Source organism: Chrysochloris asiatica, unplaced genomic scaffold (genome assembly GCF_000296735.1).
Source record: "Chrysochloris asiatica unplaced genomic scaffold, ChrAsi1.0 scaffold00157, whole genome shotgun sequence".
Lineage (NCBI taxonomy): Eukaryota > Metazoa > Chordata > Mammalia > Afrosoricida > Chrysochloridae > Chrysochloris > Chrysochloris asiatica.
Window position 1 is genome coordinate 679,125 of NW_006408675.1, and position 14,638 is coordinate 693,762.

The 14,638-nt window shown below is 41.5% G+C and overlaps 1 protein-coding gene across 1 annotated transcript in view; it reads left to right on the forward strand.

Moving 5' to 3' along the window:
• Window positions 1-549: 549 nt before the first annotated feature.
• Window positions 550-14,638, forward strand: part of LOC102826670 (survival motor neuron protein-like) — a 30,394-nt gene continuing 16,305 nt past the window's right edge. Inside the window, exons 1-2 of the mRNA XM_006870990.1 lie at window positions 550-554; window positions 5,917-6,061. Coding sequence (XP_006871052.1) covers window positions 550-554; window positions 5,917-6,061 — 150 coding nt within the window. The remainder of the gene's footprint in view (window positions 555-5,916; window positions 6,062-14,638) is intronic.

Sequence of the window (14,638 nt, forward strand, 5' to 3'; positions counted from 1 at the left end):
CTGCTTTAACATTTTTTGGAATGAGAGCCATCTTTAAGCCTTCTTGAACTTGATGGTGGTTATAAGTAAGGAAATTATTAACCTAAAGAAATCAAGACTTGAAATCATATATGCATAATTATGTCAAAATATAAATGCCATTGAAGTAGTAAATAAGGTAAGCACTCAGCTGTTAACTGAAAGATTGGCAGTTCAAGCACACTCAGTGGCTCCCAGGAGAAAAACCTGATGATTTGCGTCTATAAAGACTAAAACCCAAACCCATTGCTGTCAAGTGGATTCTGACTTCTAGAAGCCCTACAGGACAGAGTAGATTTGCTCCATAGTGTTTCTGAATCTGTATGGAAGCATAATGCCTGCTCTTTCTCCCTGGAAGTGGCTGGTGGGTTTAAACTGCTGACCTTTCATAGAGCAGCCTGATGTTTCACTCACTACACCACCAAGGTTCCTTCCATCAAGATGTTAGCCTAGAAAAGCCTATGGAGTCATTCTGCTCTGTCACATGGGGTCAGTATGAGTTGAAAATCAACTCAATGGTACCCAGCAACAATGAAGTAAGTATTCTTCAAATACTTGATTTTACATACAATGCAAATCAACAAAGTCTTACCGATCACTTACTATGTCAACCACTATCTGAACTGACATTTCTGGAAGAGATTTAATCATTTTGAGGAAGATTCTGGTAATCTCGTATTAGTCACTTACCAATGGGACCATCCATAACCTGGATGGAATCCTAAGTGTCTCACTAGGATATCAAATACAACAAACATGAGTTTTTTAAGTACAATTTTATTTTTTGGATTAACTTTAGCCTTCTAAATTTTCTATAATGGTAGTCACAGAACAAAAGGATTACCACAACTTCAGTTACATCCTAATAAAAGGGATAATGAAAAAGATAATTGTGCCACAAAGATTTTTACGGGTCTGGTGTCTGTAATTCTATAACCAGAAATTCTACACAGAGTGATAAACCATGAGTACAAAGAACTCTTCATACTTAAGTAATATGAATACGTTAGTTATTGGCTTTAACGTATCCTGTATAGTTACAGAACTTTAAGACTTTTTAAAACTTAAACAGTTCCTTGTTTTGTCCTGCAGGATAAGCACTGGACTGCTAACTGCAAGGTTGGCAGTTGAGACCCACCAGCCACTCCTTGGAAATCCTCTACAGGGTCACTATGAGTCAGAACCAACTTGACCGCACTTAACAACAACAATTCTTACAAATAAATGAAAACTACAGTTTCTAAAAACATGGGTATTAGGATAAGGAAGAACTCTAGACTTAATTTATCATTAAGGCTTAAATCTAAAGCTGAATGCTTATGATTAATTTTTTTGACATTTTCTTTAGTGAATCTATTAATGACTTTGAATTTAACCTCAACTTGATGAGACATCCCCTAAGACAAATAGCAAAAGTTATCTGTGTGATACATAGTTTAGTGATTGTCATAATATATTGATAGTTTAGTTTCTTACCACATATATTTAAGGAAGGTTTAATAAAATAGCTAAACTTTCAAAGAGGGAAACTGGCCAATTACAAGATATTAACAAAAATGCAAAAAATAATTTTAATCAGTTAAATTAATGCATTTACTAACTTAAACAAGGCAAGAGAAAATTATTTAGAAGTAGTACCAACTACAACTACTGGTGTGGTACTATACGATAAGCACTGGACCACAAGGCTGGTTTGAACAAGGTCAGTGGTTCAAAACTCACTAACCTCTCCTCAGAAACCTTATAAAGGGTTGTTATGAGTCAGAACTGATTTGATGGCACTTAACAACACCACTAACAACAATGCAAATTTGGAAAATATCAAACTTATGGGAAGAACTTTCTAAGCATGATTAGATATACTATCTTGTATCACCCTCAATTGGGGGAGGTTGTCAATTGGTATCGAGTTGCTTCCAACTCATAGCAACCCTGTATAGGGTTTCCAAGGAGCAGCTGGTGGGTCTGAACTTCCAGAACTTGCGATACAAACCGACCCTGTGGTGCACTGCATCATCCTGCAGCACCAGAAGATGAGGTTATTATATTATTATTAGCAAGTTCCATAATTTCTGCTGAAAGGACGAAGCAGCAGCTGCTACTGTTACAAGTTGATAAACCAAGGTACATTTCATCAGTCATTTGGTTCCTTTTGAATGCTTTTTCTATTAGTGTATTAGGCATGTATTAGGAATTGTGATTCACATATCAAGCTCTGGGCTGTTTTGAATAAATAGGCTAAATAAAAGGGAACAATGGTTATTGAAATAGTTTCCCTAACTCATAGGTTGTTAAGTGCTGTTGAGTCGATTCCAACCCATAGTGACCCTGTGTAGGATTTCGAATCCTTGGTGAGCTTGAACCACCGACCTTGCCTGCAAACAATTTTACAGTCTGATATATTAGTCCACAGTGCCATACCAGTATTCCAACTCATATATATACATATATATGTATGTATTTTTTATCTATCTATGAATCCTGGTGTGATGCTGCAGGTTAATGCGCTGGGCTGGAAGGTCAGTTTGAACTGCAAAGTCAGTGATTCAGGCTCATCAGCTGTTCCTCGGAAATCCTATAGAGGGTCGTTATGAGTTGGAACTGACTTGATGGCACTTAACAACATGTATGTATATACGTGGGGAGCACTGTGGCTCTGTAGGATAAGTACTGGACTGCTAACCACAAGGTTGGCCACTCATACTTACCAACTAACTACTCCTTGGGAGAAAGATGAGGCTTTCTGCTCCTGTAAAGATTTACAGCCTTAGAAACTCTATACAGGGTTGATATGATTAGGAACCCTGTGATGGCAGTTAACACAACATATAGCTGGAGGGTTTTCCATGTTTTTATACATGTTTTTTTTTAACCCACTTCCAGAAAATTACTTAATCTTTTTTATATAGGATTGTCTTCAAGTTCACCTTGTAAAGAGTTCATGGCTACTATTGCACTTTTATCTTTGAATATACTATCCATTTCAAAACCATTGAATTTTAAGAAATAATGACCCTAAAGTGCAAACTTAGTATTAAAATGGACTTGGTCTGTCAGTTTATGAGATTCGTATATCGTACCATCTATCTGTGCCAGGGTTTTAGCTTTACGGAAATGCAATGGGTTAAGTGCTTGACTGCTAACTGAAAGGTGGTGGCTGGAACTCACCTAGAGGCACCTGGAAAGAAAGGCTTCAGGATCTGCTTCTGAAAGGTCACAGCCTTGAAAACAGCCTTAGGTGCAGGAACACAGGATGCCATGAGTCAGAATGCACTCAACAGCAACTGGTGGTAATTTAACTAAACAGGAAGCATGTTAGTTTCTTAAGGTAAGTTCCTTCTGAGAGGACAACTAAAGAAGACCACCAAAATTAAATTGAAAAATACTTAACCTATTTTTATAAAATTGCCAATCATATTTATCCATTAGATTAAAAACCAAGTAATAATGTTCATTAAACTTATTACAGCTTTATCTGGTGAAGTGTTTGTTGCATAAATGTTATGTGCCATGGAGTCGGTTCCAACTCCTAGTGACCCTGTACAGGGTTTCCTAGGCTGTAAATCTTAACGGGAGCAGAAAGCCTCATCTTTCTACCACGGAACAGCTGGTAGTTTCAAACTGCTGACCATGAGATTAGCAGCCCGATTCGTAACCACTAAGCTACCAGAGCTCCTTCCATCCTATAGTTGTTGTTGTTAAGTGCTGTCAAGTCGGTCCCATAGGGACCCTGCATAGGGTTTCTGAGGAGCAACTGGTGAGCTTGAACCGTCCATCCTATAGTAGTAGACTATAATTATGTAAAATGTAATTATTGTGGGAACCAGAAGGATGCACTGAGATCTCTGTATTATCTTGCAATTTACTGTTAATCTTTTAAAAAAAAAAAAAACACCAAAAAATAACACTTGTTAGTGCAGAAAGTACTTAGCCAAATAAATCCATTTTCTATGTTCTTGAAAAACGGGAAAATTGATCTGTGAATTTTGTTCTCAAATCAAGACTTATTGGGAAAGAAAAAGACTCATCAGACACAGAATTGTAGAGAGTGTATTTACATGGGGAAAACAATTAAAAATGTGTTTTTTACAAGAAGAAAAAACAACCCAACCTAAACTCCATTATCTGCTTAGGTTTTGATGTAATACTTTTTAATATATAAAATACCTTTTTCTAGGTATAAGATTTGGAGTCCTATTGTGGCGCTGTGGGTTAATGTGCTGGACTGCAAGGTCGGTTTGAAGCGAAAGATTGGCTATAAAAGCTCACCAGCTGCTCCGCGGAAACCCTGCGGGAACCCTGTACAAGGCCATTAGGAGTCGACCCGACTCAATGGCACTTAATTAACAACATATTAGAGGCTGGTGAGTTTGAACCTCCAACCTTGCAGTTCAAACCAATCTTGCCCCTGAGTGCTTGTCCTAGTCATCATACCAGGACTCCATATATATATATGTTGTTGTTAAGTACCATGGACTCGGTTTCGACTCATAGTGACCGTGCACAGGGTTTCCGAGGCTGCAGATCTTTACGGGAGCAGAAAGCCTCATCTTTCTCCCACGGAACAGCTGGTAGTTTTGAACTGCTGACCTTGAGGTTCACAGTCCGATTCGTAACCACTACGTTACCAGATTCATAGCTTCCAAGGAGCAGCTGCTGGTGGATTTGAACTGCTGACCTTGTAGTTTGCAATCCAGTGCTGATCCTACAGCACCACACCAGGATATACCAACAACATATATATTCTAAAACCTATTCATCATAGCAATGCATAAGCCTCCACTGACAATGGAGAGGTTGCTGTGCATGGTGTGTTGGCCATAATTACACTTGAGACCATCAGCCAGTTGCCTTCAATTGAATATCCTATAAGTATCAGAGTAGAACATTCTGCTAGGATTTTCATTGGCTGTGTTCTTTTAGGAGTAGGTGGTGATGGTTATGTGCCACCGAATGGATCTGACTCATATCCGAGGCTGTAAATCTTTATGGGAACAAAAAGCCTCATTTTTCTTCCACAGAGCAATTGTAGATTCAAACTGTGACCTATAGTTAGCAGGCCAGCTCGCAATCCACTGCGCTATCAGGGCTCCTTTCTAGAAGTAGAACATCAGATTTTTCTTCTGAGGTTGCTTCTGTGTAATTTGAACCATCAAACTTTAGTGTTGTTGAGTGCCCGGTCAGTTTGACTCACCACAACCCTATATAGGGTTTCCTAGGGCCGCTGGTAGGGTTGAAACACTGACCTTTTGGTTAGCAGTCCAGTGCTGCTGATGCAATCATACCACACCAGGACTCTTTTAAATCAGTAGGAGAGTGCTTAACTGATTGTACCACTCAGGGACATCTCATGGAAGGCAACAGCCCGTAATTCGTAGTAATTCGTAGCTGTCTTATCTACAAAATGAATAAAACTCTTAAAAGCGCCTTAAAAATAGATATACACCATCATTGGTTACTTCTGGACCTATTTTTATTTTAATACTTACCTTTTGTTGTTGTTAAGTACTGTCATAGTGACCGTGTATAGGGTTTCCCAGGAGCGGCTGGTGAGCTTGAACCAATGACCTTGCAGTTCAAACCGACCTCGCAGTCCAGCGAATTAACCGACAGCACCACAACTCCAATGGGTTTTCGTTTTAGTTTATCCCTACTTCCTAAATTACCTGCAATGAGCCTCCAAATCCTACCCTCCGCCCCCAATTTATTGTCTAACATGTCGATAAATGTTGGTCGAGTCGACTGCGGCTGAGTCGTTCTACAAAAATGTGAAGGCGAAAGATTCAGAGGGATTTGGGGTGTGAAAAATCAGAGACCCCCATTTTCGGAGACTGGAAAGACGCCAGTCATATAGAATGATCGGCCACCCGCCAGGCCACCGTGTTCTTCCGCTCCCAGAGGCCCCGGGCAGCGGAAGTCGTCACTCAGAGGAGGCCGTGCGTCGCGCCGCGAATCCCGCATTAGACTCGCCATGGCAATGGGTGGCGGCGGAGGCGTCCGGGAGCGGGAAGACTCGGTGGTGTTCCGGCGTGGCACAGGCCAGGTGAGGTCACGGCGGGCGCTGCCTTCCTCCTGACCCCGTGCTCTCCCGGGCTGCAGGGCGGTGTGGGGCTTAGCCGGTTATGCTCTGTGCGCGGCTGTGGTCCGCGTGCTTCTACATCCTTGCCTGCCTTCCCTTCTACGAACGCCCTCTGCTAGGGAAGCCCTTAAGGCTTTAACCCAAGACCCTACCCAACTTGACGGAACTTCGAATTGCTCTCCTATGTGTGACAGAGGAAAAGGAACTCTGGTGTCTTCAAACGCACCAACTGCTCATGGGGGAAAGATGAGGCAGGCCATCAGCCGCCGTGAAGATTTACAGTCTTAGAAACCCTGTACAGTGTCGCTATGAGTCGCTATCGACTCAGTGGTAGTGGTTGTTTGGTGGTGTGCGTCCTTTGGTATCTGACAGGGAGGAAAAGGGGACAGGACCTGGATTAGGGTGTTAGCACTGATGTTAGTGCAAAGTATTTGGATCCAGGATACATCTTAAAATCAAAAGCAACAGGTTTTACAGATGAGTTTGATGTGAGGTTTGAAAGCGAGGAAAAGTAAAAGATAACTTCAAGGATGTCGTAAACCGTTGAAAAGATGAGCTTGTCTCTTAGATTCACTTAGATGCGGAAGACAGCAAGTCGAGCAGTGGGAATGTCAGGTGTTCAATCTTGGGCATGGAATTATGGACGTGAAATCTGATTGGAGTGAGTTCGATAGCAGAGAGGAGAAATTCAAGACAGCATTTAAAATAAATGTATCTAGGAGTTTTATCGGCAATAGAAGGTAGAAAAATTGCCAGTAGGGTGAGATAGAAGAGACAGTTTGTAAGATGGGAGAAATGGTATATTTGTTTGACAGTAGGAAAAACCCAGTAAGGACAGAAAAATTGATGATAAAGGAGTAAGAAGGGAGAAATACTGGAGTGATATCCTAGAGCAAGTAAGAGGGCATGGATATAGCCTTTGTTACAGTGGTGGCAGTTGTATGAGTACCAGTGTGGGTGTTAAGGTGCCATCGAGTTGGTTTCGACTCATAGCAACCCTCTGTAGGGTTTCCAAGGAGTGGCTGGTGGGTTTGAATTGCTGACCTTGCGGTTCAGACCGACCTTACGGACCAGTGCCTTATCCAGCCACACCACACCAGGACTCCTCCACAGTGGGTTGCTGTTGTTGTTAAGTGCCGCCAAGTAGTTTCTGACCCATAGTGACCCTGTATAGAGTTTCCGAGAAGCAACTGGTGAGCTTGAATCACCTACCTTATAGTTCAAAGGCTTTGCAGTCTGGCTGTTTAACCCACAGCACCACACTAGGACTCCCCAATGTGGGTTGTTGTTAGGTGACATCGAGTTGGTACCGATCCATAGCTTGGTACCGATCCATAGCGACCTCATGCACAGCAGAACGAAACACTGCCATATCCTGGGCCAACCTCTCTACTATTGCCATGCTTGAGTCCATCGATGCTGCCTCTTGGCCAATCCATCTCATTGGGGGTCTTCCTCTTTTTCTCTGACCCTCCACCTTACCAAACGCAATATCTTTTTCAGCAACTGGTCCCTCCTGACAATATGTCCGAAGTATGAGAGATGAAGTTTGGCTATCTTGGCCTCCAAGGAGCACTCAGGCTGCACCTCTTCCTAAACAGATCTATTGGTTCTTTTGACAGCCCAAAACACTTTTCAATATTCTCCTCCAACACCATAAATCAAAAGCATCAATTCTTCTACGGTCTTCCTTATTCACTGTCCAGCTTCTCATACATATGAGGTTATTGAAAATACCATGACTTGGATCAGGCACACCTTAGTCCTCAAGCTGACATCTTTGCTCTTCAACACTTTAAAAAGGTCTGTGCAGCAGATTTTGCTTAATGCAATATGTCAATATGTCGTTTCTTGACTGCTGCTTCCATGAGTGTTGATCGTTGATCCAAAAAGAATGAAGTCCTTGACAACTTCAATCTGTTTCATTGATAAGAATGTTGTTTATTGGTCCAGTGGTGAGGATTTTTGTTTTCTTTACATTGAGATGTAATCCATACCGAAGGCTTTGCTCTTTGATCTTCATCAGTAAATATTTTAAGTCCTTTTCACTTTCAGCAAGCAAGGTTGTTTCATCTGCATATTGCAGGTTGTTAATGAGTCTACCTCCAGTTCTGATGCCACGTTTTTCTTCATATAAGCCAGCTTCTCGGATTATTTGCTCAGCATACAGTTTGAATAAGTATGGTGAAAGAATACAGCCTTGTTGCACACCTTTTTTAATTTTAAACCAGTGTTCCCATGTTCTTTTAGAACAACTGCCTCTTGGTCCATGTACAGATTCCTCATGAGCACAATTAAGTGTTCCGGAATACTCATACTTCGCAATGTTGTCCATAGCTTGTCATGATCCACACAATCGAAAGCCTTTGCGTAGTCAATAAAGCACAGGTGAACATCTTTCTGATATTCTCTACTTTCAGCCAAGATCCATCGGATATCAGCAATGAGATCCCTCGTACTACGGCCTCTTTTGAATCCTGCTTGAACCTCTGGAAGTTCTCTGTCAATGTATGATTGTAGCTGTTTCTGTATTACCTTTAGCAAAACTTTACTCACATGGGCTATCAAAGAGACTGTCCGATGATTTCTGCATTCCGTGGGTCACCTCTCTTTGGAATGGGCACAAAAACGAATCTCTTCCAATCCGTCGGCCAGATAGTTGTCTTCCAAATTTCTTGGCAGGGTAGATGACAGTATATGTATAAGATGATGAGAGATTGTCAAAAGTTCTCTTTTGGTTAGTGCTATTTTCTCAGTGAAAGAATCAAGGTCATCATTAGGGGCAAGGATGTGGGAGAAAATGTTGGCGGTTTGAGGAGAGAGAAATTAGGAAGTACTCTTAAAGAATGGCTGAGTTTGGAATAAGGAAATACATTTGTAAATTTAAAGAGAATTGTTGTTGTTAAGTACCGTCGAATGGATTCTGACCCATAAGTACTGTTGAATCAATTCTGACCCATAGCAACCCTGTATAGAGTTTCCAAGGAGCAGCTGGTCAGCTTGAACCATTGACCTGGCAGTTCAAAAGACTTTGCAGTCTGACACATTAGCCCACAGTGCCACACCAGGACTCCTAAAGAGAATTGAATTCATTTTATCATTGAGTCGCTAGACTTTTTAGATATGTTCTTATATCTCTGCAAATACGGTTAGTTTTACTTTTTCTTTTCACGTTTTTATATCTCTTGTTGTTTTTACCTAATTACATTGTCTTATTATTCCTCCAATTTAAAGTTTATTGTTATGGAGATAGTGAGCATCCTTTATATTTTTATCTTTTTCAGTTGCTATGTTGTAGATGTTTCTTTTGTATGCAATGTAGATTAGACTTGCTTTGTGAACCAATTTGAAAATAATTTCTTTAGATAGGCAAGTTAAGTCCTTTCACATTTTTTATATGACTAGATTCATATCTTTATTGTGATTCATAGAAACCTCAAATGTGTCAGAGTAGAATTGTGCTTCATAGTGTTTATATCTCTGTTTTGTTTTGTTTAACCAGAAGTATATTTCACTTCTAGTAGTTCCTATTACTCTGAAACCTTCTTTCTTTTTCACCTTTATTATTTGGGTTGTCAGATTTAAATAGTATCCTTTGACTTACAGCTGTTTTTGTAAATACTAATGAAGTTATTCTTTCCCTTTTTGTGATGCCTTCTCCCTTTTTTATCTTTTGTTTTCACTCTGCTGGAAGCTGTGACGGTCATATTCTTTGCTTTTCTCTTATAACTGCAATGAAGTATATTCAATACTAACAGTTAGTTTAATTGTTTAACCAGAGTTTTTCAGTCATATCTTGCCTGGATGAAGCATATCTCCAATAGATTCCTCTGGGAAGGCTAGTGTGTATAGTATTTATTCCTCTACATTTTAAACTTTGTGTATGGTCTTCCTACTTGAGAGACAGCTAGGCTGCATATAAATTCCTTGACTCATTTCCCCCCCATAAATATCTAATGAAAAATTAATGCTAACTTATTTTCCTATTTTTCGAATGACTTGCTTTTAATTTTTACTCTGTAGGGACCCCATTGTTACATTAGATATGTTTTGCCAATCATCTTTACCACTTTATTTTGTTTTTGTTTCTTTGGCTATTTTCATAGCGTCCTTTAGGTTTTCCATAAGATCTACTCTTCCTTGGATACTGTCTTATATCTAGTGGTACTATAGCAGACCTACTACAAGTGGATGCTTTTAACAAGCACAGATTTATTCTTTCACAGTGTAGGAGGCAAGACTGTCTAAATTCAGAGTGCCAACTCTGGGGCAGGCTCTGTCTGTTGACCCTGGTAAAGAGTCTTTGTCTCCTTTCAGCATCTGTAGGCCCAACATCCTTGGATATCTCCATGCATTGATCTTTATCTAGGTCTAGGAACTTCACAGTGTAGGGACCCAAGCATGTACTCTACTCCTGTTTCTTCCTTTTTAGTGGCAGTTCCTTCTGTCTCTGCTCACTTTTCTCTATGTTTTTCTCTTGTAAAATAAAGAAATTGCAGGACACACACACCACCACCCCTAACCTCCCCACATCCTTAGGAAACTTTAGTTGATTGGCTGCTCTTAACAGGTCCCATCATGGAATTGATTACCTAATATTAGATCTCATCATGGGGGGTTATTATAATTTAACTGCTAAACCACTGAGACTCCTGACCCAGTCAACTTGACAAAATACCTTAACTATCTTCTTCTGTTTTCTGTCTTTCTTTCTTTTTAAGGTTTTTATTGTGGATTGAGTGAAAGTTTACAGGGCAGATCATCAGTTTTACATTCAACAAATTATACACCTTGTTTCATTACAATGATTATAATCACCTCCATATACTATCAGTAAATAGTATTTCTCTCTATTCACTTTAGCTTTCTTTAAAAAAAAAACAAACAAAAAAACCCACTCAGGCATATATAATATTTTAAATCTCCAAAGGGCACATTCTGCAAGTCTGCCTCCGGACTACCAGCTCATAGTCCCTCTCTTCCCATGAATGTAGAGTCCTCAGCAGCTCCCTCTGGCCATGACCCCATCTCTCCTTCAGTCTCTGGCGACGCTGCTGCTTTGGATAGGGTCCCACATTCTGCTTGTGCTCATCTCCTTAGATGGTCCTAGGGTCCTCTGTTTCTGGACTGTAAGATTAACAACTGCCCTGGTTTTTTGTTTGTTTGTTTTTTTAACATTTTATTGTGAACTATGTGCGTAGTGGTTACGAATCGGGCTGCGATCCGGAAGGTCAGCAGTTCGAAACTACCAGCTGCTCCGTGGGAGAAAGATGAGGCGATCTGCTCCCGTAAAGATTTACAGCCTCGGAAACCCTATTCAGGGTCGCTATGGGTTGAAACCGACTTAACAACAACAACAACATGTGACCACTAGCCTTTTTTTGTTACAAAAGTTCTACCTCTATAATTGTGAAAGTTGCAATTAGTCATGATAACAGTTATTCACTATTCAATCATATGAATCTTATTCCCATCTCTTTTCACCAGACCCATCTAGACAAGATGAAAACTATTCAGTGGGAAGGAACTCTTTCTCCCCTTTCCCTCTTGAAACCCTGTAAGCCAGTCACTTCATGCCTTTATTGTCCCTCATTTTAGGTAGCCGGTGTCTAAGTTGCCCATCCCTATCTACCCTGTGCACAGAGGGGATAGTATTGATAATTGATGTGAAGACTCTTTCCCTCTCTGTTGGTATTTAGAGTTACTACCTCCATGAGTATACGTCAGGTCCACCAAATTGTAGCAATTTACCCTTGTTTGCTTTATCGAAAAAAAAAAAATTATTTTTTTTTATAATCTTCCTCTAGTCGAGTTCTGATTATCAAGCCATTGAGGCTTAGGTCAAATGGGTACTGTCTGCTAGTTTGGATGTTCTTGTGCATCTCCCTTCACTTCATATCAAGTGGATGCTTCACTCTCAGCGCTAGCCCTCTGTGGCTATGTCCTTGTCCATGGGCCCAAGTGTCCCCAAGTCTCACCACACTTTGGACCAACCAGCCCTTCCTCTTCTCTCTGTCATCTCCAGGTCAATGGGATTCAATGGACTGTGGTTGAACTCAGCCCATTTCTTCATTACTGCCTTTTCCCTCTTCAGCTCACCAGTAGACCAATGTGGTCTCCAGCAAGCTTACATGCCTGCTCATGTATTCCCTTTGAGTTTCAGTCTTAGAGGAGAGTTTGTCCTAAAGGAACTTGATTGCCTGCTTTGATGGCTTCCTGGCGAACTGCTTGCTTATTCTTGTAGTAGCCAGTTATTCTGACATATTTGGGGTTTTTCCTGATAATCTTTCTTTGAAGATGTATCGTCTGTCACTGTAGCTGTTCCAGGCCGGTCTGCTTGTCCTTGCTAGTGGAAATGTCCCACCTCAGAAGGTTCTGGATGGGACTCAGGATTCCACCTAAGAGCCTATACTCTTCAAAGGGCCTATTTCACTGGGCAAGTTCTAGAACCCCTTTTATGTAATCCAATCAGTTATAGGCTGAAGACGGGCTTATAAGTGTTTGTAATCATGTTTCCCAACATTCCTTTCTATCCCATTCAAGTGCTTATTTTACAATAGTAAGCAAGGGAAACCAATATTCATAAGACAGTCAAGCATTTTAGTGTGATTGCCCCTCTTCAAACTATGCCTAATCCCTGTATCCCAGAGCCCTGTTGTTCCAAGGTTGAGCATGCATCACTATTTACCTCTGTCCCACTTAGGCCATGCAAACCTTGTCTCAGTGTTCCCCTATCTATCTTGTGCTTATGCCTCCTCCCCCTTCTTGTATTGTGCTCCCCAATACCCAAACTAAACCCCCCACCCGAACTCCACTGTTGTGGTTACCTTATATTCCATTTATTTTTCCCTCCGTTTAAAACAGTCTATTTTATTATTATTTTTTAAGTTGTATTGTGAATTATGTGACAGTTTACATGGGAGAACATTAGTTTTACACTCATCTTATCGTATATTGTTTCATTACCATGGTTACAATCCCCTCCACACATCACCATTCAACGACAGGGTGCATCCTATAAGCCTGCTTCCCCTCCACCCCCCCACCCCCACCCCTGAGACATCAGCACACAGCCCCTCTTCCTCCCTGGGTCCTGAGTTCTCTGGTTCCATCTCAGGGATCGCCGCCTCTCTGGGTAGGGTTCCACTTTCCGCTCTTCTCCCTTCATGGTTCCAGAGATCTCCGCTCCCAGCCTGCAAAGTCAGTCATTCCCCTCCTTGCCACAAAACATCCACCTTTACATCTATAACCTTCACAGTCAGTCCTGGTAACAATTGTTCACCCTTGCATCACAAGAGACCTGTCTGCATTTCCTTTAATCAGTTCTACCTAGACAGATTGGATACTACTCAGTGGAGATTCTACCTTGCTCCACGCTCTCTGGATCTAGGTTCTGTCTTGAAAGCTTGTAAGCCAGTCACTTCTTGCCTTTGTAGTGCCCCCATTTTGGATAGTCAATGTCCAAGTTGCCCACCCCTGTCTACTCTGTGTATGGAGGGGGTGGGAATGATCCCTGCTGCAAAGATTTGTTCCCTCTTTTGAGCTATTGCATCCACAGGTGTAGGTCAAATTCATCTAATTGTATCAGGTTACTCTTTTTTTTTTTTTTTCCTCTTCTTTCTTCTTCTAGTTGAGCTCCGATCACCCAGTCATTGAGGCTAGGTCAAATGGGTATTATCTGCATGTGTGGGTGCTCTTATGGATATGCCCTCTCTTCTTATTTGCAGCACACTTCACCCTCCACTCCAGTCCTCCATGGCTATGTCACTGACCCTGGGCCCCAGATCTTGCCACCTGGGTTCACAGGAGTCTATTGACCATTGTAGGGCTTAGCTCGCAGCCTTATAAGCTGTTTTTCCCTCTTTTCCCCTTGTCGGTGGCTAACGTGGTCACACATCAGAGCGTGTATTCCCATTGAGTCTTAGTCTTGGAAGGGGGTTTACTCTGAGTGGATCTGACCCCTCGCCTTGATGTCTCCTGATTGGGCAACTTGCTTGTTCTTGTAGTCATTGGTTCGTCTGTTTAGTGTTTTTCCTGTCAGTCTTTCTTTCAAGAGGTATCTTCTGTTCTTCTAGCTACTCCAGGCTGGTCTGCTTGTCCTCTCGGGGAAATTTCCCACCTCTGAAGATTCTGGATGCTGTTCAGGATTCCACCTGTAGTCTTACGTAATGCAGGGGCTCCACAGGCAGCCTTCTTCACTGGGCACGTTGTATCCCCATTTTAGGTATTCCAATCAGTTATAGGAGGAAGACAGACTTACAAGCTTTCTATGGTGATATTTCTGGCTTTTCCTTTCTCTTCCCTTCCAGTGTCTATTTTATAATGTAATGCAAGGAATACCAAGATTCAGTAGACCGCCAAGCATCTCAACATTACTTCCCCCTTCTTCCCCACCCCAACCATATCTCACTCCATGTACCCCCTTGCCCTATTGTTCCAAGGCCGTGCACACACCACCACTCACATCTGTCCCACTTAGCCCATGCGAACCTGCCCACTTGTTCTCCCCTCTGCCCTGCTCCTCCAGTCCCCTCTCCCCCC